General features: G+C 41.5%; 1 protein-coding gene across 2 annotated transcripts; it reads left to right on the top strand.

The window, feature by feature from the left end:
- The first annotated feature begins 487 nt into the window (after positions 1 to 487).
- On the top strand, positions 488 to 27,315 carry ngfrb (nerve growth factor receptor b). Of its 2 annotated transcripts, XR_007809209.1 has the most exons (7): positions 488 to 844; positions 4,732 to 4,873; positions 10,900 to 11,256; positions 21,144 to 21,378; positions 23,241 to 23,401; positions 23,987 to 25,126; positions 25,229 to 27,315. XR_007809209.1 is itself a non-coding variant. In XM_018661617.2 (6 exons), the coding sequence occupies exons 1-6, from the start codon at positions 791 to 793 to the stop codon at positions 24,328 to 24,330; spliced, it is 1,293 nt and encodes a 430-aa protein (XP_018517133.1). In that variant the 5' UTR covers positions 488 to 790; the 3' UTR covers positions 24,331 to 27,315. The 2 variants fall into 2 exon arrangements, 1 of the variants encoding a protein (XP_018517133.1); XM_018661617.2 differs by having other exon boundaries at positions 23,987 to 27,315.

Raw genomic sequence — 27,315 nt, 5'->3', positions numbered from 1 at the left:
TGTTATTGCAGATATCAGTAGATGTGTACCTGTGGGGGATATCAGGTTTCTGGGTTTAAGTTGCATTCACACAGTGTGTCCTCAGAGCAAAGTCTTGCTGAGCTGTGTTGATGTGGCTGCTGTCAGGCCCGGAAAACAAGGTCAGTCCGATGCTTCAGGAAGATAAAAGCAAAACAGCAATCTGATGGAAGTTGTTCAAGAAGGGAAAAAGTTGAAGAAAATGTTAGATTTTCTACCCTCTCCTTGTTGCAGTGAGACGTTTGGGACAGTGCAGCCAGTGAACCACGTGCCAAATGGACGATTTATACAAGACTTAATTTGTCTGATGATTAAAATTTAAGGAGGCTGGTTTGTCCGACTCAGCAAGAACATCCCAGACCAAGAGTTAAGCTGTTAAAGGGAGAACAGGTTCATGTGTGCGCGTGTGCGCGCTCAGTGGGCGTGGAGAGTTAGAGGGGGAGACGGCTCCTTCCCTGAAACCGTTGAGCTGAGCGCTTCTGTCATATGAGTCCAGTAGGGGGAAAAGCGCACAGAGCCGAACATCCAATGGGCCAATCTCAGCGAGTTCACTCACTGTCTGGATTTCGTCTGCAGCCAGCGCTCGTGTGGACCGAGTGATACACACCTGGTAGACGAAGAGTTAGTTGGAGAGTTTCTTTTTATCACCAAAGAAGAAGAAGAAGAAGAAGAAGAAGCGCAAAAAAAAGACGCAGCGATGATTTCACTTCGAAATCACTGAGAACCGCATCCTCCTGGCGTAGCATCCAATCGTTCACCTCCTTGTGGGAAGATGCAGAGGAGTTACAGGATGAATTCCGCGTTCGTGGCTGTGTTACTTGGAGTGGTGAGTAGCCTCTTACATAATCGAGGAGTGCGTTAAATGTTTACCATGAACTTTGCTTGGGTGAATCCCTCCAGTCACGCTCCAAGACGACACCTGCGCAATTGCGCATCCATACAGCCAGGGGAAAGAGGGTTATTAAGGGGTGAGAGTTTGCGATAAAGTTTAGCGCCCATCACTTTATGACAGGAAACTTACCGGAAAAAGTCACAACTTTTCCCTACATTCACGACTTATTGACATTATCTGATTTTATAGCAGCTTACATGTCATGTGATTAATGTCCTTTTATGTGGCACTTGTAAATGATCTCTCGGAGATATTTTAAGGTCTTAAAAAGTGAGAGTCTGCGTCCTTGCACCTGTCCCGAGTGGATGTATACGGCAGCAGCCATTCAGATTGTTACTCTATAGCTCCAGTTGCTGGATCTGTAGTTCCACCCTTCTCAGTTACATGTGGCTCTACAGAGACAGCAGGACAATAACAATGTCGCAGTGGCCTCTGTGGAGGAGCTCACTAATAAAGCACGCATTAACTGATGTGGAGTTTGGTGAATTTGGGGGTGGGGGTGTGTGTTTTTTTTCTCTAAAAGTTTCTGAGACTTCCAGATCTCTGGCTGAGACCGAACAGAAATCTTGAGCGGATGCATGAAAACTCTGGGGAGTCACAGGTCACAATCTTCCTGATTAATCTCCAATTCCCCTGAGGAAGTGACCCCCGGAAAAAAGTATATATTTATTTTCCAGCGTCTTCTATCTGACAGGACACGGTCAGTCAGGGCTGCCGGGCTTGTCAAGGTCCTGGTTTAGGAACAGGCTGCACCGCTTGATACATGACAGCTGCTCCAACTGATGGGTATGCATCCTCTGCTGGCTCAGCTGCATGCAATATTGATACAGGCTGAACCACCACCAACTCCACCACCCCTCCTCCCTCTCTCCTCCTCTTCCTCTCTTTTCACCTCTCACACTCGCATCACTCTCTTCTTCTTTGCCTCTGTGTGTGTGTCTTCCTCTCGCTTCACAAGAGATGATGATTCAGCGCTTGTTTGGGAGGGCATTAGCTGTAATGTCACTGTGTCACCAGTGTTCCCGCAGCAGCCCCCTGCGGACCAACGCCTGGATCTGGATTAGGCCCGACCTCACCGGGACGGCTGGTATAGAGGAACTCTAATGGCTTAACAAGCGCTGACAGCCGCGGTCCAGAGGTTAAGTGCCTCCAACTGAAAACTGACTGAAGCATTAGCAAGATTGGTCGGAGCTCTGTTGAAGTTATGTGTCTGTGCATTTGTGTGTGTGCGCGTGTGCTTGTTACTTTGAGTGTGTGTGATCAGCTGGCTTCTTGCTTTAGCTTTAAGGAGATCGGCTGACTAAAGTTGAAGAGAGCAACGACTTGCTAAGTGCCGCGCATCCTTTTCTCCCATTCCACAAGCTGTTTGCTCAAATCACATTACCCTCTAACTCATCTGTGTGCACAGTTTAGCAGTCATTAGCGATGCACTTTAATCACAGTTTTTTTTTTTTTTTTGGGGGGGGGGGGGGGTTGAGACGTTCTGGTGTTGCGCCCACACCCGGAGCAAGAGTAGGGTCAAAGAGAAAGAGAGTCAAAGGAGTTGGAGTCGTTTCAAAAAGTGTCAGTCAGACAACTCGGAACAGGTTTGTTCACATGTGAGGTTGTGTATGCGTATGTACGTGAGCCGATGGGCGTGGACGGTATATAAAGGGGGCATTTCAGGAGAAAGCAGAGGAGGGATCAGCGTGTGTGTGCTGTGACAGATTTGATTCATTGCCGAATGAAAGCGCGTTGCACCAGGTGTGTGAAATAGAGAGTTCAAGGAGTGACGAAGAAGAGGAAGGTCAATGAAGTTCTGAGGAAGACAGATAATGAAAGATTTTAAATTCTATAGGGAATCTGTATTATGTCATGTTCTCTTCTGGTCACACCCCTGCCCCCACCCACCCAAAGAAAACCAAAACTTTCTATTGGGTAACAGATTTTTTTTTTAAACATATTATCAGCATGAGATGACTAATGTGAATTTCCTTAGTTTTCCCAAAGTCCCCCCTGACTTCTACTACAATGTTCAGATAATATCAGACATGTTGCACAAATCGTTCCAAGACAGACGTTTCCCCATAAAAAGCTATAGATACATTCTTGAGCATGAGCAGCATAACTGAATACCAGAAACTTGAAGGTGAATGGGCCGTGACACCATGAAGGGCAAGAGGGAGACGTGTGTGTGTGTGTGTGTGTGTGTGTGTGTGTGCGTGCAGGCATGCATACACACTCTCACACACACACATTATCTTCCAGCTGACTCACAGGTGCCTGAGGGGACACTTGATGTTTTGTAGACCTCCTCTTTCTTGTCAGCAGCATTCCACACACACCTGAACCCTGACGCCTGACGATTTATGTCGAGCGCACCTCCTTTACCCTAACGCATCCCTCAATGTACACACATGCAAGCACATACACACACCCTTTAACTGTTTTAATACTGTTTTAATGGTTCATACTCACTTAACAGTCAGTGAGCAAAAATGTGCCTTGAACAATTCAGGAAAGAACTAACTGACTCACATGTTGGTCATGAGTGTGTTTGAGGAAAGCCATTCCTTATAGTTTTTTATGAAGATCAAAACAAGTCAAAGATGTAGTTTTCTTTTGCTCTCTGATTTGCAGCTTGTCTGTCAACCAGTGAGAGATATGCCAACAGAAGAACACCCTAACCTCATAAATGTTGGCCTAACAACCACTCCTTATGTATCTGGGAAGAACGAAAGACAGGCCTCTTCTCTGGCTCAGTGTCAGAGGGCAACTCCTGCTTTTATCAAAGTTCACTTTGGAAATCAAGGTGTATGCAGGAGACTTCAAGAAGAAAGGCCCGATGAGAGAGGGATGTGAGAAAGATTTATAATGATACGATGTAAAAAGGCCACGCAGACCTAAAGGTCTCAGCCCCGGGCTTGAGCGTGCGAGTGTGTACGAACTCTCACACATTCACGCTTGCATATGTAGAGGCACGCACAAACATTTTCACCTGTCATCAGCTGAGATAAAGCACTCAACAGGTTACTGTGTGAAGAATGCAGAGACGACATAATCCAGCCTTACCTGGTCTGGGTGTGTGATTGTGTTTACTTTTATTAATGCATCAGTGACTTTACAAGTGGCTTGTGCTTTGATAAAGGTACAGTTTTAGAATTACGGTCACGTTAAGGTAAAGGTGAGTCTTACATGACTGTGTGGTTAAAGGTTAAAGCTGTTGTGAAACTAGTGGTTTCCAAACTTTTTGGCTCATGATCCTTTAAAACAAAGCAATGTCTCTTTGAGACCTCACATTACAGGTCCCATGTGTCTGTGGGTTGTGAGCAGTTCAGCCAAAGAGTGATTTTTCCTCCTTAGATTGTTTGATTGGAATATTTTTAGAAGCCCGATAAGGAAATGCTCTCTGATATTGCACAAGAACAAAGGAAATGAAGAAAAAACCTGGAAAAAATGACAATTTTGTCTTACTGAAATCTACATTTTTTTCTTTCCTATCCCATCAGTCATCTCACAGCCCCTCTGATTTATCTCACAGCCCCTCGCAGGGTCCTGACCCCAAGGCTGGGAACCAGCGGCTTAATGGTTTCAAAATAAATTTAAGTGGATGCAAGATGATTAAAGTAGTTAGAAAGAAATCAGCTTCAGAGTTTAGTTTATGTTGCCTCTCTTTTTAATGATTTTTCTTGTGAAATACTGGCTATTTTCACCTTTTTCAGGCCTCTAGAAATAATTTAAATGAACAAAAAAGCTGCTCTCATTGCACAATGTTAAATGCATACTAAACGTGAATGTCTTTTCCTTGTCTCGCTCTGACTGATCCCTCTGGTGATTGGCAGTTCGGGGCTCTGGCCAGTACAGAGGACTGTCCGTCGGGCCAGTATACAACCAGTGGGGAATGCTGCAAGCAGTGTCAGCCCGGAGAGGGTGTCATCAAACCATGCGGATCCATGCAGACTGTCTGCGTCCCTTGCCTTGACAGTGAGTAACACAAAAAACAGCTGTATGTCATGTCATGTACACACCCGCACAATTTATAATGTACATGAGTTCAAAGATGATCATGCAGCAAGTACACTGAACATCAGTGAAAGGACTTTGCTGGTCACATGACACATGCATAGACGCACACACATACACCATGTCGTGTATTCACTGCTCTGGCTCAGATGACCTGTGATAATGATTTAGTGTTTCATCTGACACAGAAACGTTAAATTGCCGCCACTGTGACGTTCTCTTTGTAAATTATGACCTCCTCATACAAATCCGCTACTGTACTTACTGTCCCTGAAGCAGACATGTGGTTCAAACAGATTTTTTTTAGACTATGTGAGTCACAGTAAGTATGCAGGGTCATAAATTAAAGTAATGTTTCTGTGTAGTTTAAGTTAGGACCCAAAATTGTGTTGCAGTAAATAATTCTAGATGCCAAAAATTCCTTGCTATAGTGACATTAAGAATTGTAAGATTATATGACTTTTCACTTTTTCTAGCAGGATAAGTATTAGTGGTAAATAGCACTTTATTAATCTTAGTTACTTAAGTGAAAACTTTGACCTACTGGTGGTGCTTGATGAAAAGTGGGAGGATCACCAAAGACTGTAGGACTCATCCTCTGGAGTCCATGAATATCAGTACCAAAGGTCATTGCAATCCTTCTAATTTTAGTCTAGATATTTCAGCAAATATCTAGACCAAAGTGCTCCCATCCCTAGAGTCACGCCACAGTTTTTTAGATTACGGCTCATAATAGTCCTCAATATCAGAGTGGATCAGAGGAAATGACTATGAGTACACAGGAGTGCATTTGAGGCAGTTTAAGCCCAACATTATCATTATTGTCAAACAGCTGTGGGACATGTGTCAGTGACTGATAAACATCTTGAAACATATGCAGATTGTAGTATCAATGTAAAGCTCAAGGCTGATTCAGCTGCGTGTTAGGAAGTAAACTAGATGCCAAACTTAACTGTGCTCCAGCATTACTGCCCTCCTCATGGCCCTTACCATGTAGGGAGACAAGCTGTGTTTGACTGAAAGACTTTCTGAGGACAGTGATGTTGAGAGGATACAAGAGTGGGACCAGTTCCAAATGTTGTTGCAGAAAAAAAACTTATTGGAAGATATTTAGAGCATCAGACAAGTTATGTCACAGTGATTAAGATGGCAAGCAGTGTAGACTTAGATTTGGTAAAGTGAGTGGTGACTGAAAAGCTCAAAAGGATATTTAAGGTCTTCTGCATGAGGTACATTTGTGCTTGAGTGTGGGGAAAACAAATTAACATGTAAGGTTTATTGTATCCCCTATCATGTGAGGTCAAAGGTCAGCTTGTGTCTGCAGAGGCCAAAGCTGGTCCCGAGCCAGATCTGTAGCTGTTCCCAGAGTTTTCTTTGCCATCTGTACAAATTCCAAGACAATCCTGTGCCTGGGCCAGGAAGTAGCTGTAAACGTCCCTGGGTCGGTGAAGGATGGCAAATCATGAGCCAAGGAGGCCCACACTCAGACCTCACAGGTCATGAGAGAAGTCAAAGAGAATGTGGATGTGGAGAAAATTATTTATTTGTATTTTTGTGAGTCCTCTTTGGAATGATATATAGTTTTATAAGTGTCTCTCAGATCAAGAGTTACATCTTTATGATATATTCTTGCCTTGTATAAACACATTAAGCCCTTGCCTACTCATCATAAATTGCTCTATTTTTGTAAAAGCTCAAAATGACTGTGTGTCTCGGAGGTTGCCGCTTTCTGTTGCACAACGCTGAGGTTTTCAGGGTGATAATTTTGACTCTCATAGAGCTCACTTGTTTTGCTCAGACATGAACAAACACAGACAGTGACAGGCTCTCAAAACTGTCAAGAGGCCAGACAGGCTCTGCAGTGACTCATGGAAAAGCAGTAATGCAAAGCAGATAGCTCTTCATCAGATAACATCACACTGATATTTTAAGAGCACATCAAATGTATTGATTAGATCTGTAATGTAGGCCGATAGAGCTGAACTGCACAAACATGTTTTAACAGCAACATGTTTTGTGGGTTTAGTCTCCTATCTGTCAGTTCACCATTCACAAAACCCCACCCTAATAAAAGTGATTATCCAGTTAAAGCTTAGCAACTATAAATAGGCACATGTCTGTCAAACTTTAAATTCTGCATTGCAGCGATGTACATGGGCTGTAATTAGGGAGATACTCCATAAATAGAGAGTAGGCTAACAGCAGCAGCTAGGTTGTGCCTGTGATAGCATTACATTTGCCAAACATATCATCCAAACAACAGCTATGTATACATAGCTTTGTTAAAGTAAAAGTCTAATCTTAACCTTTTTGACTCAAAGAATGTGGTTTTATCATCTATTTCACAATATTTCCCTGTGTCTTTGGGCTGTGTAATTTTTTTTCTTAATGTGTTAACAAAACTCATGCAACAGAGACTCATTACATTTTATTTCTGACAAGCCCTATTCCTAATTTTCTTTTAACATCCACTCCCACTCACCATATGTCTTTGAATATTATTTTGGGTGCATTGCCCACAGTTGATTGCATAATTTGCACAGGAATCCATTTATAGGAAACAGTGTGTCTATGTGCAGATAGTTAACAGGAGCCTGGCTGATGTGCTAAAAAGGCCAGCCAGTCGAAACATACGGAGGAGTTTGGATGAATGAACAGATGAGTGGAGATGAAACAGAGCAAGTACAGCTGTGCAGCTGGAATGAAGACACGGCGAACTTCTCAGCCAACAGCTAATGGTTCATTCTTACACACATACAGACATGTCCAGGAAAACACAGATTAAACCACACAAACACACATAGAAGCAGACACAAAAAAAACGTCCTCACACACACCCAACACACACACACACACCTTGCGCTGCAGAGCAGCCAGAGCGGATAAACTCAGGAGTCCTTTTATGGATGTTGAAAACAAAGCAAAGGATTGAGTGTTAGACCAGAGGCGAAAGTACTGTTATGATATGATATGCTGAGCTAGGAAAAGACCGTCTGTAACCCCCCCCTCCTCCCTCTGCCTTCATCACCCCCCCTTCTTCAGCCCTCCCTCCATGCTGCAGGCTACAGTTATTAATGTATTGACTTGCATTATTGATGCATGGCATTATAATAATGGCTCTGAGAGCACTCATGGGGAGTGGGGGTGAGGGCAGTCTGAGTGTGTCTGTGTCTGTTTGAGGGGAGGGAGGAGGTAATGGGGTGAGGGGGTGGGGGTAACAGTATATGACTGGACACTGACAGGGCCCACGAACGACTGAGGGGACGACAGCGTCTGCTTCTGAACACATAAAGAAAAATGCGAGGGTCCCACATCTGACACCACCAGTTTGAGACAGAATTGCACAGATGGATTTGTCTTCTCAAATGACTCAGTCTTTGCTTTCTTCTATCCATCTGTCTTTATCTCGCTGTCTTTGTGTCTATCTCTCCTCATCTCTGTTTTAATCTCTGCATCATCAGAGCGTTCGCCTCAGTTGGTGGGCCAGTGACGCAGACTGAAAACTTGATATGCTATGAGACACTGAGCACAAAAAGGTCTACATGGAGAATGCATGCCAAAGGCCTCCAGATTCCTACCACACACAGTTTAGTTTAGTTAAATTTAGTTTAGTTTAGAGCTGAAATAAGTAATTTACAACAATAGTGGTTGAATTGATTTGATTGTTTAATCCATTTTAAAGCCCAAATCCCAAAGATTCTATTGTTCCAGTTTCTCAAATGTAAATTATTTGCTGATTTTCTTAATCTTCTATGATAATATATCAAATATCTTTAGGTCTGGACTATTGGACTAAATTAGACATCTGAAGACATCACCTTGGGCTCTAAAAATTGTGATGGACAGTTTTCCTCTATTTCATGACAACAACAATACAGTTTAGAGAATAATCAACAGATTAATGAAAGTAATAGTTGCAGGAGTGGTCAGCCAACTTTGAGTTCAAACTGGTTCCTCAAAAGACAGGACAAGTGAAGATCTGGAGGAAATGAGATCTGGAGCAAACGGATGTAATTACAGCTTTTAAGAAGGTGCATCAACTATTAGTTCAACATCAAGCATGTCTCTGAGCAGTTTACCTCAGGGTTTCAGCTAACAATTACTTACCTTGTGAATTAATTCTGCTGATTACCGTCTCAATGAATCAATTGCTTGGTCTATAAAATGCAAGAAAGAATCACAGTTTCTTATCACTCAAGATGATAGTGTCAGATTGCCTGTGCTATCTATTTTAACACTTAAAAACAAATGATATGAAGTTTAGTATCATGTATAATAAGGAAACTTGAGAATATTTTCACATTTTTGCTTTTAAAAAAAGACAAAAAGAAATTAGCAATTATCAAAATAACTGCAGATTAATTTTCTTTCAATGAATCAACTAATTGGCTAATTGTTTCAGCTCCACTTTAGATCACCTTCACTGTGTTGGAAAGAATTTGCTCGTCAACAATTTAGACGTGATAGAAATTTCGAGGTCGTTCTTTCACAGTCTATCCCCCACCTCCCTATCTCTGTCTCTGTCACTCTCTCTCTCTCTCTCACACACACACACACACATACAAGCTGCTCTTACAAATGGGTCTGTTGCATAATTTAGTGTGTTTCCCAGTTCTCTATCCAGCCGAAATACAATTCCATAAAACATGCAATATTGATTGCGTCCTCTGCAGATATATCTGTCCTAGGAAATCTTGCAGGTATACAAACGATTGATGAAACATACGTGATGTATGTGTGTAGCTCATCATCTAAAAAATCTTAAAAACAGCCTGAGAAAAAGTTACAGTGAGAAAATGTCTTGTGTAAAAGATGTTGTTGCTGTTAATGCATATTTTTAGGTGCTTTTCTATCCAAAGTGAAAAGTCCAAACCTATTTGTAGCTACATATCCACTGGAGGAAATGACCCTAAAATTCCTAAAGAATTCCCATGTTAGTGGGACATTATAAAACTGAAATCCAAGTTTCCAAGTTAAGAGATAATGAGACAAATGATTCTACTTCTTGAATTAATAAATGCCAAGATTCCATATATCGATTTTAAAGATATAATAAAGTTCAAATTAAAAGATGAATAAGTGAACATGAGATTCTAATTACATGTCATATATTTTATATGTCAATACAGAATATAATGTGTTAAAGTGAAACTTGATGGACCAAGGGTTATTCTCTTCTTGCTCCACCATTTATTTCTTTTTCAGCTGGTTGACCCTCTGCCAGTCTTATGCTTTTTAATCAATGCTATGGCTGATGGTGGCTTTTACTTATTTTCTATATTTTACATAGTTACATGGTTACACTCAAATTTCAGTACAGCACAAAGGCAAAACCTTCTGGATAGGTGTAAATGACAGTATTCCACAGTCTCACAGCAACATTGCAAAGTACACAGTCAACCTTTGATTTGAACAAGAGCTGTGTTGCTTCTGTCAAAATGCAGGAGTATTCAGGCAGAAGATAGAAGTAGCCTGGAGGTGGAATTTGAGCAGCGGTCAGAAATGTAATGTGGCATCAAATCATGGTCGGCTTTGAAAACAAATAAAAAAGCCTTAAAGTCGATTCTGGATTTGACTGGTAGCCAGCAAATGGAGACCAATAGAAAGAAAATATGATTTTTCTTCAATATTCCCTTCAAGCACTTTTTGCAGCTGAGACAGAACTTACAGAACTCAAGAGGGTGAGATAAAAGCATGTAAAATTATCCTGAGATCTGTAGATGGAGAGAAAAAGCTGTACAACTTTTTAAAATTGGAAAATTCTAAACTTTGATGGATAGATTGCAACAGTGTACGTAGTTACCAACCACCACTTCACATGGATCTGACCTGCGGACTCTGAGATCAATGGGCTTAAGCAACACAATTATTTTTGTCATATTTCAAGCCCAAATAGAAAAAGAACCTCTGATGTAGGGATGATAAAAAGAAATCAACACTCATGCAGATAAAAAGCTCAATGACCATTTTCTTCCCTCCTCTTTCAGGTGAAACGTTCTCAGAAAACCTCAGTCACACAGAGAAATGTCAGCCTTGCACACAGTGCACGGGTCTACTCCGCATGGAGACACCCTGCACAGACTCCAATGATGCCACCTGCGTGTGCAACTATGGCTACTACCTGAATAAACTCTCTCAGCGGTGCGAAGCCTGCACCAAATGTCCCGAGGGCCAGGGCATGCTGCTCAGCTGTGAATTTGACCACGACACCGTGTGTGAGGAGTGCACCTCGGACACGTACTCAGACCAGGAGAGTTCTCGAGACCCCTGCATCCCCTGCACCACCTGTGACGAAGGGGAGGTGTTACAGTCCTGCACGTCTGTCAGTGATACAGTTTGTCTAGGTAAGACAATTAGCTCACAGGGGCTCATAGTGAAGCGTTCATTAAGTACTACGACAGACATCTACATCTACATATGTAGTCACAATTTTAGTCGAACCTCCGTGTGAAAACAGTCAGATGATGAAATTTATGTCATGCAAACCCTTGCTGTAACACTGATGCTCTAGCTTTGGACAGAGCTCGGCTAGCTCCTGGCTATAGCTTCATATTCATGAGACTGGTATGGACCTTTTCATCTAACACTTGGCAACAACAAAAATAAGAAGTATATTTCTCAAAAAGGCAACCAATCTCTCAATCTGTAGAGTTTCTAGACTCAATGCATTGGCTGGCATTTGTACCTCAATATGAAACAAAATCAAGGGTGTGATATAATTGACAAACACCACTCACAGGGAGGTCTTTGGATTATCTGAGGTGAGAGGTGAGAGCAGAAATCTTGGAGACAGATATGTCTAAGACTCAGCAGGCTAAACTGAAAGTATTATCTACTTGTCTTTTGTAATTTTGGTGAACTGTCCCTTAAACAAAGGGATAGCAAGTTCAGAATGTTTAACACTGAGAGCAAGAGATAAATAAGCCATTCATGAGATTGTTTTACTCTTGCTTAGTAAGAAAAAAGTGAAATTCTTCAAAAAAATGATCTATTCTTTTAAAAGACAATTAATCCACTTGTTCGGAGATTTATTTTTCAGCTATTTAGCAAATGGCTGTGGGATGACCCTATCTAAACAGTGGGCAAGTTTATCATGAACTTTCATGCAGAGGCAGAAAAGCTGAATGATGGGGGTGCATCGCCCAGGGTCACGATAGACTGAATAGAGTCAATGTGAGCGGACAGTGCAACACACTGGACATCCACACTGTCAGGGCACATAATCAGATCATCTCCGCGCGACACTATAGACATTGTTAGCCTGTCAAACTAAATGCCACTCCAAAGGTTGTCTCATTGTCTTCACCGACTCATCCCATCCAAAGACACAAAGACCACACTCTTCCTATGTCGTGGGTTTAGAAGGAGGTCATATCTCTGAACGGGGCTCTGAATTTCTTTTATATCATTGCACCCTGTGGGTATCACACTCCAAATCAGAAATTCCTCATGACTGCAGTCACTGTTCATTCCAATGACCTGATGCCTCACAGATTAAATCAACGCTTTTGTGAGATGACAATAAAGGGAGCCTGTTGATCAGCCATGCAGACTGTTGGGGCAGCAGTTTGAAGGATGTTGTTATCACAGTGGTGAAGACAGAGCGAGTCTCAGGCTAAAGGGAATCTTTTGTGCCTCTCCCATGATCCTGTTTGGCCCGTGATGGATTTCAATTTAGCCCATGGGGCTACTTGAAGGAGCAAGTAATGAGCGAAACAGATAGTGAAACTTATGTAGATTTCCCCTTTATATATTTAAGCTGTTTATAGCTTTTAATGTAAATATCTAGAAATCGATGCTCACGCGGAGAAGACACTGTACAGCTAAATCTGATTTTAGCCCTCCCAACTAATTCTAGACTCAGGCGGTTGTGGTTTGAAATTTGGGGGTCCTCAAGCGGTACATTGTACACTTGTTAAACCACAGTGGCGTTTTTTTTTTTTTTTTCTACATACAGAAAATGAAAACAGAAGTTAGAGCAAATTTAATGTAGTGAAATGGAATATGTGGACAGAGTTTAGTTCTTGGGATTTGAATGGATTCAGAAGATGCCCTGGCTTTGCATATACAGTGATGCCTTAGAATATGATTTGATAAGGACATAATCAGAAGTGGACACAACATGTACAGATGTAGCAGACAGTGCCCCTCTACTGAAAAATAAAAATAAAACATCTTCCATTGAGGATGACGTTTTGATGCAGCTTGATTCAACTTGTGGTCTGAGAGAGAAGTGTGGGGGATGGAGAGGTGATTCATCCAAGATCAAGATATAAGGAACCAGAACTCCAATACAAAAACATCTTTTAGATAACTAACGCAGTATACCTCATGATTAATGTGCATTTGCTGTGTTTCCAGGCACGATGGCTCACAGTCCATTGTGTATGGGCTTCATCATCATATGTTGTTCCTCATTCTAACCCAATCATGTGCTCTTTATTTCTAATGTAATCTTTTTACCGAGGCACAAGCGCTATCAGCGCTTACAAATCTGTAGTACTGCCAGACATCCATATCCATTAATGTTGTGGAGTCAGGCGACACAGGCCTGAAGGCTAAACACAGTCAGGAGGGCGGAGGGAGAGAGAGGATCACACAGAAGGCCACTGCTCATGAAAAGACAAGTCGTAACTTGAGACACTGGAGATGGTTTAACTGAAGATGGAGAAACCAGAACATCATCCTGACTATACTGTAGTGCCGTTGTCACTGTTTGGATTATATTTGAGTTTAGGCTGGCAGGGAATTTTCCCTTGCAATGATTTTGCACCTCTCTATGTGGAGCTCAGCTGATATGTGGGGTGAAAATCCAATTTACTCCCACTCTTCCAAAGGGATTAGTGGTTTGTTTTGGGTCTTATCTGGGAAAAAAAACTCACCCTCTTCATCTCTTTCCGATGGTAAAACATGTTAATACCGACCAGACTTTGTTAGCCTAGACCTATGTAATTGAGGCTCTGAAGGCAAGATGCTTATCTTAAAAAGTGTGATATGACTTCCACTCTTCTACGGGCTGCCCAACATGGTCAGAGGTCGAAGATCATGGGAGGCTTGTATGTGAGGGGAGGGGGGCTTTGTGGAAAGTTCAGGCAGTATGAGTTCCCCCTGGGGATGTGCATTGAACAACATGGTATAATCTCCACAATTCAGTGGTGACAACAACAGCAGAACAAGTGAAGTGAATCCAAACAATTTCTCTTATTAATCTACTGTGTAATCATGTATCAGTTAAGACACACCTATGATACCGTAGTGGTAGCTATAATTAACCCCTACTACAGATGGAGTAATTCCTGTTGTTCCTAAACCCAGGGAGAGATTATGGCAAGCCATGCTAACACACTGTTCTTTTCAGTTTGAAGTTTTGGCTGTGAGCCCTCAAAGCTAATGGGAAAGTGGCTTTCACTTGATGGCGCTGCTCTGCACGTAAGTAGGCTGACCTACTGCCCCCAAAGCCTGGGTTTTTGGTTCTGTGGCAAGAGAGGGCAGAAGGTTGTAGTTTGCAGGAGACATGCAATTATGTCATTCATGCACATACATGCACAAACTGAAATGAGTCACAAAGCACACACACAAAGCAGACGGGCACGGATATTCCCGCTTCAACGCACGGATTGGAATCAACAAGATGACATATTGAATGTTACTGATCTGAGGCAGCATATGGAAGGATGAAGGGCAAATGGGAGGAGTTGAGAGGAAACAAGAGGGGAGGAGGAGGATGAGGACAACAGGGTGACTTGGCCAAGTGCATGTGGTTATTGAATTGATAGGGTGAGTAGGAGGAGAGAGCTGTTTCCTTCCTGAGTTTGGTTGACCTTAACGATTGACAGGCTGCCCTCCAGAAATCAGAAAGCGTAATCTGCTAACCAGCCCCATGCAATGGCCCTCAGGGCCAGTTCAAGTAAACCCTGACAGAAGGACAGAGGGAAGAGAAAATGTGAAGGGACAGAAGGAGAAAAACTTTCTGTTCAATCATGGCATATAAACACAGTTAAAAATGAAAGAGTAACATATATAACACTCAAAAAGGTAGCTAACTAAGCAGGTGTGGCTGAAAACTACAAAAAAAAAGAGTCCTGAAGCTATGGGATGAGCTGCCTGAGGAAATCAAGTCAGTACAATCAGTGACCTCTTTTAAAACACACCTTTGTCAGAGTGCATTTCCTGGTTTTGCTTGATTTTTATTGATTGATTGATTTTTTCTTTTGCTTGCAATACTATAATTGGTTTTATTGTTTCTTAAATTGGTTTTGTTTTGAAGTTGTTGCCTTGTGTGAAGCACTCCAAATGCTCTCATGAGCCCCATGCACATCACTTGAACATGTGGATTTTTCCCTAAATTTAACAAGCTTGCCAATGCTTAATTATGGCTGCTCTGCTACCATTGGATAGACATTATGAGTGGGAGGGGCTTTTGACAGACAGATAAGGAGCGGAAGCCAAACGGGGAAAATGATAAAGGGCAAAATTCCATCAACATTCCTGATTTCCTGCGTTTAGAGCATTACCACATCAATAGTTGTGAAGAATCCCCATCCCCAAAATGACTAAACAATTCACTGTCTTTGTGTTGCACAGTCACTCATTGTGTGGCCATAGCTTGGTCCACACATCTACTGACTTATATCTCTTCTGACTTGGGCTGTATGGCCGCAGTTGACCTTCTCTCTTTAACCCTTTTCCTCCCTGCTCCACACAGTGCGAGCATTGTCACGATGAAGGAAGTTTTAAACTCGACTGTGTCTCTTTCTTTGCTGCCAAACAAGAATCAACCTCTTGTGGCCATGACTCAGTCTCCTGAAGCCGCCTGCTATCCCATAGGAATTTGCCCCTCATGGTTCTGGGGGGGTGGGGGCATTTTTGGAGGTGATTTGGCATGAGTGAGCTGTTCTGGTCCAAGGGTGACCACAACACTTGCGCTTTCGCTCGTGCCGTTCATTCAATGCCAGAGGTTCTGCCCAGGGAGTCAAGGTTTTGTTCTCATGAGGATTTACGGCATGTGCTGGGGAATTGTGTCTCTGCCAAGTCAAGCCTTTTTCTCAGCGATATTTATCTTTTTATCTGTCACAGCTGCCTAGAGCTGAATTACTACACTGTGGCAAAAAGGGAATTTCACAGAATTTTGTGTTGCTGGTTCTTGTACAGATTACAAGATTCGAGAAAGTAGGATTGAACTGTTTTTCCAAAAATGTGTAAATCTACAACCGTTGGTAGATATTTTAATAATCATTAATAACAAAACAATAAACAACTTCTACACCCTTTACAAAGGGCTTACTAGAAAGTGGTGCCCAAAATTTAAATAAGATATGACCGCAATGACAAGCAAATCCAAAGCTAAATTGTGTAACAGAAAATAAGTGACACTGAGAATGGTACACAGGAAGGGGAATACAGAGCTGGAAGAAATGAAAGAGATGGAGAAAGCATGAGCGAGCGGAGAGAAGGAACAGATGCTGAGAAAGCTGCCTGGTCGATAAAAGCGATGAAGTTACTCCTCTGCACTCTCGGGTTTCTCTGGTTGACCTCTACGAGTGCTGATCACATTCTGCCGCAGAACAGGCGCACGCGCACACACACAGGGGCGAGTGCACACGCACACACACACACACACACTACACATGCACTCCATACAAATTCACCAACATGCATACACATTCAGGGGCGTGTTGGGAGCATGTGGGCAGAAAAATTAGATGTTCATGTAAGGTAGGAACCGAGTCAGAGGCCTCAAGGAGAAAGGAGATGCTGAAACAAAAGACAGAAATCGCAAATGTCAAAAGCAGATCAGCAGCAATCTTCAAGAGTCACTTGTGCTTGTTGTAACAACATGAATACAATAATAGTGTCAATGGCAAAGGTATTTCAGGTTTTGTTTGGCAGGTCTTGGCACCAGTCTCAGCTGTGCTCAGGTGTAATGACATGTCATAAAAAAAGACAACTTGCTTATGTCGGAAGCTCCACCTTCCCTTTTGGTTTAAATCCAAACGCAGCAAAGTATATCGTGTTGAAACAGCAGCAACACCTGTTTGCAAGAGTCTGCAGGAGGTTGGAATAACAAGTTTAACTCAGGTGTGGCTGTTGCAGAGTACCCCACATGCACACACTTTGAACACAAATTACACACACACTCCCACTGTATATATATACACTCATGTGAGGGAAACAAGCAACAAGCTTTTTCTATATAATTACTCTTTTTAATGCCAGCAAGTACACGTGTGGCTGGATTTCCAGTCATTTGTTAATCATTAACAGACAAACCCTGGGGAGGAAAATTCCAGTAATTTCACCATCAACCAAATAAATTCAAATGGTTTGCTGAGAGGAGTTATATTTGACTGAACCTATAATTTAGACAGCTATGTGCCTTTCAAGTTTTATGATTTTAATGACAACGTGTTGAACCAGGACATAGTACCATGATGGCTTCCTCTCATCTGTCACGGCTTTGTGTTTAGTATTTTCAAAAATTTACCATTTGTTTTTCTGGTGTTTAACATTGACACATTAGACATTTTGGATACACGGATAAGGTAATTTACTGCACGCCACCCAGGGATACATTATGAGGGAATCATTGCCGAGCATGATCACTAAAATGTCTTGACATGATAATTCTTTGAGAGCAGTGGTCTAATAACTACTGAGCTATGTGTGCACTAGAAACAAGCAGAGCTCAGCAAGAAAAGGTCACACCCCTCTGAGGCTAGACCATCCAATGTGAGAGGCTGAGCAAGTGCTTCACTGAAGGCACTTAGGGCCATGATTTAACTGTTAATTATAGAGGGAGGAGGGAGGGAGTGCACAATAATGACGCAGAAGCGTGGGGGGTAAATGAATGGACGGTTTATGAACAAAAAAAAAATAAAAGATGTAACTGAGAAGTTTAGACAAAAATCATAGTGTTCGCTGATTGAAATTTGGTTGAGTGAGGGAGAAAAAGTGCTATCCAACTGACAGCAGGATTAAAAATGAAATGCCTGATAAGAGCGAGCAAAAGCGCAGCCAGAGGCAAAATGGAAAGAAAGAGGATTGAAGGATGAAAAGATGGGGAGGGGGGCATTTTGTGCTGGACAAAGAAGATCTCTGTCAATGAATGGTGTCTGATTTCAAGTGTGTTTGTGTTGATGGGGGGTTAAGACAGCCAGGGAGAGACAGACAAGTCATGGTGGTGATGGTGATGATGCTGGTGTGTGTGTGTGTCTGTTGGCCTATGAGGGAATAATGAAGAGGACAGGGAGGAATTTGTATGCATCTTGTTTTTCTTCTGCATTTGTTACATGGATATTAGCCTAATATATATGGATATTTTAATTAAGCATACTCCACTGCACTGATTTGACAGTGCACTCATTGCATTATGCTAGTAGCCTTAAGCTGCTAGCCTTAAGCAGAGATGAACTCCACACCCCCAGATTTTTTGAAGGGGATTTTCAAACTCTTTTGCTAACATAAAGACATACCAAAACAACAAAAAGAGTAAATAAATGACTACAAAAGATCACAAAATAAAATAAAACCCCAGGCTGAGAGGCAGCAAGACCACCTGTTCCTATGCTAGAAGATGCTGCCACAGGAGCTTTTAAGTACTTCATTCACAGCCAGAGCACCTCATTGATAACTGATCAGGTAGCACTTGGACAGAGCTACAGAGAAGACAGGAGAGGAGAGGGACAAGCAAAGCACCAGGAACACATATAGCCTGCAATACCCCCACACATGAATAAATGAACAATAATTCAATAGTTCAATCACACTGAATTACAAAGGCATTCAAGTTCAATGTGGCAATAATATACATCAAAGTTCACATGGACAAAGAACCACCATTCTGTTTATTCATTGAAAAGTATTTCACTTGAGCATTTACAATTGCAACACAGGTTCTACATACCAAGACTGTATGTGTACAACTTAGCTCAATGGACAAACCAGAACAACTCAGCTGGCAAAACACACTGAAAAGCAAACACCACTACTTCTGTAAGCACGTGGACTAATGCTGATTGTACTCAGGTTAAACTAAGTCACTGCCACTGGATTGAAGAATAAGCAGCCAACACACAAGTAGCCATACCAATGGGTGCCACTCCCACTAGATGCAAAATGGCTACCACCATGAGGTGAACAAAAGTGTTACTGCGTTTACCCACAACAAAACAGTAGCACACATGACCAACACAAAAATGGAGCGCAACAACCACAAGCCAGAAGGTTCACAATGAGTAGACCAACTACAAAGTTGCCGCCATACACCAAACATGTGAACTGCCAATTATCACAACACAAAATGAACACCGAGGGTTCTTTAAGCACATACCCAAGTTATTGTGATAAATGTAGTAAACCAGCATCTCTCACACTCATACACACACCCCAATTACCCAAATTGCCAAATCACTGATTAGTAGCCGTTATCTGGTTTGGTTAGGCGTAGGGTTTGGGTGCAGGTTCTCCCTTGTCTCACAGTTTGCAGATAGATCTTTCTTGAAGAAGAGGACGCAATAAGATGATGTAATTAAAAGAGCACCAAACAGTGAAAAACAATGTTGAAAACATGATGGAAACTTGCAATTTACTGTATGTAAGAGAGGATATAGTTTGGCCTTATCAAGCCACTTGTAATTGAGTGAGCTGAAAGGTCACCTAATAGCAAGATATGGTTCACTGAATCCAGAGGGAGGAAGCTTCACTGACCTGGCAGTCAAAAATATAAAGATGGCTTTGGACCAATGCTAACACATTAGCAGCAAGACAAACAGGCACAGTTGTGTCACATGTCAAATGAAACTGGCACAGTGAAGTTGTAGGTAACCACTGATAGGCATCAAGTTTCCTGTAAGGTTTCACTGTAATATGACACCAGCATCACTTTAAGACAAAGTATTTTGATGGACAAAATCAGTGGCTTTACAGGTTAATGATTAAGAATGATGGACTTCTGGCACAATAACTTAACAGGATGCTTGCTATATTGGTGCAGCCATAAAGTACTTATCACATCCTCACATCCTCCTTCAGCTTAACAGCCCACAGCTGTTATGTGCATCCATCTAAATAAGCTCTCACTAAAAATATTTTTCGCCTCATTAGTGAAAAATGGCCACCTTGCACTCAGCGGCTCTCTTGGGGTATTTAGAGGCCTTGGAAAACCAATGGGATGATTTCCTGTTGATGATGTGAGTAACTGTAAGTAAGTGACAGGCGAGGATAGGTTTCCACATCCGCGGTGAGGAGTGAACAGGTCTGACTAGCGTTAATGGTTGGAGGAAAGTGAGCAGGACTGGATGGACAAACTTGCTTTTACCCTCATTAATGGCTCCCTGGGGAGGAGGGGAAATGACCAAGTGATGTGGTATGTAATGTGTGTGTGGGTGTGCTTGGTGTACGTGTTTGCAGAATTAGTGACATTTTATGGTTACACTGGCTATGGTGGATGAAAGCAGAAATGATGATAGAAGCTTGAAGAGAAATTATCTGTTATCTGTCTTAGTGATATATTTGTAGCCATATTTAAATCTTGGATGCCATTTCCAATCATATCTTCAAAATATATACATATATCTGATCTGCAGGTATCAAAGAGTCTATGGAAGATGGCTGACATTTCTCAGCAAAACAAGGTCTTTTACTCAAGTCAGAAGTTGTTTCTTCAAATTCATTTGTAAGACTGATGCTGTGTCCTAATTCCATAGAACATATTAATTCTAAGCTGGATTTATGTAGTGAGGTCACAAATAGGTCAAACCATTATCTGTAATGTGCAAAATGACATTCATTGTAACAGACCAAACAGGTAATATCTTCAGACTCTGCAGTTCCCCTCAGCTCTACAGTGCTCTTTAGCATCTTTTTTTTAGCTGGTGTAAATACTGGAGCATTTAGCAGCTACAGGGCAGGATATTTCCAGCAGGAGTTGGTGGAGACCAAAATAGTGATGAAACAGTGCTCATCAGGTGATTAGGGACATGACTTCAAATGAATGCTAATGTGGTGTCTTATCTGCTGGATGCATAAATAGCAACTATTTGCGGGCAAGATTTGCCATCATGTTGTGTTTGCAGCTTGTTTTTACCGCCCCCAGTTGACCAAAAAACCTGTTTATGTGGGTTTAACCGACTTTCTCTTGAAAATGTAAATGTCTGATTGCAGTGTCACTTTGTTTTCACATATTCAGGAAGCTCATATATGTTTTCTCTCCTTGAATATTTATCCTTCACAGTTACATACCCTCCAGTGTCTCCTACGCCCTCTATGGATGCCTCAGCACCAACCATTTACGAACCTTTACCAGACAGTCCTCCAACTGATGTCCGCACAGACAGCACCACCACCACCACCAATGGTGATTCCCAGGAGCGGATTTACCAGAGCCTGAACGACAAACTCATCCCCATCTATTGCTCCATCCTGGCAGCTGTCGTGGTCGGCCTTGTGGCCTTCATCATCTTCAAAAGGTGAGGTCTGGAAAGGGCATGAAACAAAGCTTTTTTAGTTGGAGCAAGCTTTAGGAAATTGATTCTTCTGATCTGGTGGATTTTATAGATCCACTCAAAAGGCTTTCTTGAGCAATTTCTGGTATAAGGAGATAAAAATTAAATTTTCTTTGTAAATTTACAAACACTGAAACAAAAGTGTAAAAAGTTGTAAAACCAGTGGTGTCTAAGTGGCCTACAGGTCTCATTTATCATCTAAAACAAAGTCAGTTGGGTGTTTTTACATCTCAGATTGTTTCATTTGATGGACTTTTAAAGGACTGAAGAGGTCAAAGTATCCTCATGTTTCATAAGAAAAAAAAACCACAAAGTTTACACAAGAGTCAAGCAAACAAGTTTGTGTAATTGATACATATATTTAGATATTTTGGATGGTCCTGACCCCCAAATTGAGAACCCCTGGTCTAAGGCACAAACCATAAGGCCATGGTGCTTTGATGTGTACTGTATTCTCCAGCTGAAGGGAAGAGAAAAGGGATCAGATAGTCATCACAAATACATATGGACAACAAACCCAAACCAGTCAGATTGTGAATCTCTGCACTTTCATACTCAATTCTGAGTGCACACTGTTGCCCCATGGGTCACAATATAGTCTGTTTACTCTTTTCACTCTTTACACAGAAACCCCACTGTTTACTGCTTACATATTGAGTGTACAATATTTTGTATGGCAAGCATACATGTTTTGAAAGTCTTTTCGTGTGTTGCAAGTATTCACATTCAAAGACAGGAGCTTCAAGACAGATCAGAAAACAGGTGGGCAAACACTTGAGCTGGCAGCAGCATTTTGACCAACTGCCTTATTTTAACTGCCTCACTATATGAAGTGTGAAGAGGATGCTTTATCTATTCGTAACTGTTCTTATTTGAATATTACACACCTCAGTAACAACCTGTTTTTATCACAGTATTTTTATTGATGGGCTAAGGTTCTTTTAAAGGCTGGCATCAAAGCACTACATTACTACTATGTTACTCTGCTATTCTTGGCAGAGCACCCAACCGCAATTCTTTAGGGACTGGCACACCTAGTAAGTATTGTTAATAATGCTGGATAATCCAAATAAGCTTTTTAATTTTTTTAAAGGTTGGTTTTAATTGGACTAGGTATGCCAAAATCTGAAATGATTACAGGGTCTAAGGACAGAGCGTATCGTATGACGTACATATTGTTAAAGCCACCTGAGGCAAATTCCTGATTTGTGCTACTGGGCAATATGAATAAAATTTGACTTGGCTTGACTCATTAGTGTTGTTTTTGGCAAGAGCAGCCAAGTTGTTCAAACAAAACAGCTTTAAAAAAAAAAACTCACATTACTTACACTACAGAGTACTCTACCTGCCCAAGACCAAACATCTAAAAGACAAAGTTGGTGCTGGTGAGCATAGTGGAGCATTTAGCAGCTAAAGAGTCAGATATTTCCCTCTGGAGTTGGTGGAGACAAAAATAGAACTAAAAGGAGAGCGAAAATGAAAGCTAATGTTACTCTGGATCTGCTGGGCATGTCAATATGTAGGCAACTGTTTGCTAACAAGTTCGCTAACAACACCAATGTGTTGGTGTTATGTTCAAAGTTTGTTTTCTGCTGCCCTCAGGTGGCCAAAAAAAATCAGTCATTGCATGTTAAAATAAGCACTGACCTAGACCTGCAGAACTGCTATTACTACTATAAGGATGAGGTTGTTTTGGTCAAACTCGATTAGCATTACTGGTAATGAAGATTTCCACAAACACATACAGTACTAACAGTGTTGACAATTGTCCTCCTTTTCTTTTGCTGATCTGTGTTTTTCCCCTCCTGTGATTTCTTTTCATTCAGGTGGAACAGCTGTAAGCAAAATAAGCAAGGAGCCAACAACTGCACAACTAACCAAAACCAGACGCCATCACCTGAGGGCGAGAAGCTGCATAGCGACAGTGGCATTTCTGTGGACAGCCAAAGTCTGCAGGAGCAGCAGGGCCAGACTCAGGCTCAGACAGGTAACACACCTGTACCTTGACAGAGGCCACTCCCTTAATGCCAAGAAATACAATAGCCCTCATTTATCAAACTATTGTACTTAAATTGCATGTAAGCACATTTCAGCAAGAATGTCAGTATTTATCTGGGGCTTAATTCCTACAAATAAGTCTGATTGATAGCAAACCTGAATTTGGGGTTTTTGTGAATATGAAAAAACTCTAGGCTGCACCTTAAACTGTCCCAGTGTGTCAGGCGAAAGAAAAGAATTTTCCCTCAGGAACGAGCTGTCTGGTGGCCTCAACAACTCCACCTTGAATACAACCATTCAAACTTACTGTAGCAAATCAGCAAACAAGGATTACAGCACTGACAGAGGTACAGCATTTGTTTTTTTGGCAGCACGTGCCCCTGGGAGTTTCCAGTTCTGTCCTGACAAACCAGTTTGAGAGAATTTAGGACTCTAAAAACCACATGCTTGTCTAGATAATGGTAAAGGAAGAAATCAAAGTGGTGCAAGCAGCAAATCACAATTAAATCAAATCATTTTAAATCATACAGTTCAAATAAAGGACTGACATGAAGTTTTTCTTTTCCCTCTGCAGTTGTCACCATGGATGAAGAGCCTTGTTTACTCCTTCCTCTTCAAACCAGAGAGAAAGTGGAGAAGCTGCTGTTCCGGGGCAGTGAAGGAGACAACTGCGACCACATGGACGACAGTGACTGGTGCAACCTGGCAGGCCTCCTGGGATACGAGGAGGAGCGGATTGCAACCTTCCGGCAGGAAGAGCACCCCGTCCGTGCACTCCTGTCCGACTGGGCGAGCAAGGACTGCGCCAGCATCGATGCCCTGTGCACGGCGCTGCGCAAGATCAACCGCGACGACATCGCCCAGAGCCTGGTGCTCAGCCCAAGTGCTGCAAAGCCAACCGCCACCTCTATGGTGTGATTTAGGCTTAACAGAGAGCAAACCACCCGAACCCTAACTGTAATATTCTTCCATGTCCTCCCTCAATCCACTTAATTCATGCTAGAACCACTTTAGGCTATTCCCTCATAAAGCCAGCAGTCAGAGTGATCAAATGCCGTGAACCCTGATGAATCATTTCATGTTTAAATCAAGGGTTAAGACAGGAAAATGCCAGAGGTCAGAAAAAAACAAATGAATATTAACATGTTGAATCAAATGAATGAAAAAGACACAATAACTCTTCATTTAACTATCAGGGTGTGCTTATAATCACCCATTCAAACATTTTAATATTCACACAACGTAAACCTATGTGGAAAGTCTGTTATCATTCCATTGTGAGCCTGGAATATCCACCCGCCTTTCCACACTATTTGACATCCAGCTGATCATTTGATCTGACTTCATAAACCATGGAGCAGCAGCGGCATTTGAACTGAAGTTAATGTGGATTCCTGGCTCTTGATCCTCTGCATCTTTCTTCTTCATTCTTGAACAACAGTAGTCAGTATTGTATGTCTAAATGTTGCTTTTCAAATCTATACTACCAAAGAGGAGTAAATGTCTCCAGACCATACCTGACAAGCAACATTATTTACATGCCATGTTAGACTTTTTGAATTTAAGTTGACAAATGGCTTGTGTCGGTTACGGATACCAGATGAGGCCTGCATACCACAGAGTATCTGGATCTTTGCAAATATGACAATCTGAGGAAAGATGCTTGGACACATTTCAAGTGAACTTGTTCTCCTTCAGCAAAAATGAAAGCCAAGTACAACCATTTACTCTTACTTTAAATACATGTGTTAGATTTAAGACATTAAGCTGCAGCACATGTGGAATTAATCTTAACTTAATCTTAACTTTTCTGCAGACCCCCCACCCCCCAATCCCAGCAAATTCTATGAGTGCTGCTGGCTGGACTCTGACAACCAGGTGGTCTGTGGGGCAGGTCATTGACAGAGGCAACATGAGACTCTGCGTAACACAGGAGCTCCTTCATACTGACCCAGAAAAGGGAAAGACTTGGGACTGAAAACTCAAGTCACTCAGTAACATTCACGTATACTGTATGTACATAAGAAGACAAGTGCACACACCAAATAGATACATACACATACTGTACATACATACAGCACACATAGAGACCTACAGTATGTAGCCATGCATGCATGCACTATACAAACACACACACAGATCATGTAAGTATTTACATTCTTGTGTAATCTAGAGGACACAGAAAACTTCAGAACCTGCCATATACTGTATTGAGCACTCTCATGTGGGGACCATATACTGTAATCTCGCTATTAGTAGAAAATATAAGGTAACTCTGTGTCTTAAAAATATGTCTAAAAATCATATAATTTTCAATGTGTGCTATAGATGGTGAAATGCTACATTTACAGTAAACAGCATGCAGAAACTAGCAAGTCATCATCAGCCAGTGCACAAATTCCAAGACAAAACAAATGCACATACGAAGTACAAAGTGACCAGGATGCAAAGCAAAAATATCCAGGGTTTTCTATCTTTTTGCTTCATTTCTCAGGGTATCTTGAATGATTGTGCTGCATCACCCTCTGTAATTAACTGAACAAGCTATAATTGTTCAAGAGGAGACACGGTTTTCATCCAAAGCAGTGATTCTTGCGACCGACAATCCTTCAAGCAGGAAGAGGGAAACAGGCCAGAGAGAGAAGAAAGAGGGTGTCTTGTTTCCTCATTGTTTGCAACAATGACTTCTGGATAAAAGGCAAGTCAGCAGAGACATAAGTCAAAGGATGTGGAATGAATTCAGACCGAGGGAAAGCGGAAAAGTTTTGGATTACTTAAACGTAAAGGTGAAACCCAGGAATCTGCACTTGTATTATTCAGCTTGTTTATGTAAAAACATGCATCCCTCGCGTCCAGGCAGTATGTGCTTTCTACTTTGTATTTGTTGATTTTTATTTTCCAAAGCATATTTCAACATTGTAATTAGGACATTATTATCGTGCTACCAACCGGGGACCCCTATAACCTACTTTTTTCCTTTTGTTTATTGTATGTTTTGGGGAAAATGTGAAGGAGCAAATAGTTTACTGTGCTAAACCATACCTATATCACCAATTTCATCTGTTACTCTTGGGTACAGATTGTACATTGTTACTAACCACTAGCCTACTGAGCTTCATGCTGTAGTGTTACTTTAAATGAAGGTGTTTTCACGCTACTCTCTGAGGGTTATTATATTTTAACTCCCAAATAACACTTGTAAATGGTATTATCTTATTGTCCTAGATCGTAGCACTTAAATGTGTAATTATGTATGTCTGTTTTGCATCACAAGTGCCTGGGAACAATTTCAGGTGTCCGCTGATGTTGTACATTTTTTGTTATTAGCTGTTTTTGTAAGTTTATCTTCTTTAATTGTTGTTTTTTTTTAACTTGTAAATAATTTATAATTTTCTAGTTTTTGTTTTGGTTAAAGCCTGGATAGTTCCACTGTACAATATGTGAATGGGTCTTTGTTACAATATCAGTGCTGGGCTAGTTGAAAAGAAAAGGGAAAGGGAAAGCAGGTACGTTTGTGAAGCATTCGGCAAATAAGGTAGTGTGTCCTTCAGACTGGACACAAATAGGGAACACAAATTTAGGGAAAACATAAGACTAATCAGAGCTTACTCACTTTTTTGTTGAAAGCTATATGAGAAGACGTGTCACAATTATTGCACTTGAGAGTAACAAAGTGATCATGCAGATGGTGGTGGACGGTTGGAGAGGGGTAACTAAAAGACTGTCTTTGGATTTTAAGGGGGGAAAAAAGCCCTGGTTATGTAGCTCATAGTGACAAGACTGACTGAGAAATACTGAATGTTCCTTGTATACTAATACATATACTGTACTATACTTAATGTGAATTTGCAAAATTCCTACAACAGACAAGCAGTAAAACCACTAATAAAGCTCTTAAATCCA

The sequence above is a fragment of the Lates calcarifer genome, linkage group LG23 (genome assembly GCF_001640805.2).
Source record: "Lates calcarifer isolate ASB-BC8 linkage group LG23, TLL_Latcal_v3, whole genome shotgun sequence".
Lineage (NCBI taxonomy): Eukaryota > Metazoa > Chordata > Actinopteri > Centropomidae > Lates > Lates calcarifer.
This window is presented reverse-complemented; position numbering and strand designations above follow the sequence as displayed.

What these genes read in the sequence shown, in the direction of transcription:
- ngfrb (XM_018661617.2), top strand. Translation starts at nt 791, where the DNA reads ATGCAGAGGAGTTACAGGATGAATTCCGCGTTCGTGGCTGTGTTACTT. An exon ending in CTGCGTCCCTTGCCTTGACA is followed by an intron (nt 4,874 to 10,899) that starts GTGAGTAACACA and finishes CTCCTCTTTCAG; the next exon opens with GTGAAACGTTCTCAGAAAAC. An exon ending in GCCTTCATCATCTTCAAAAG is followed by an intron (nt 21,379 to 23,240) that starts GTGAGGTCTGGA and finishes CTTTTCATTCAG; the next exon opens with GTGGAACAGCTGTAAGCAAA.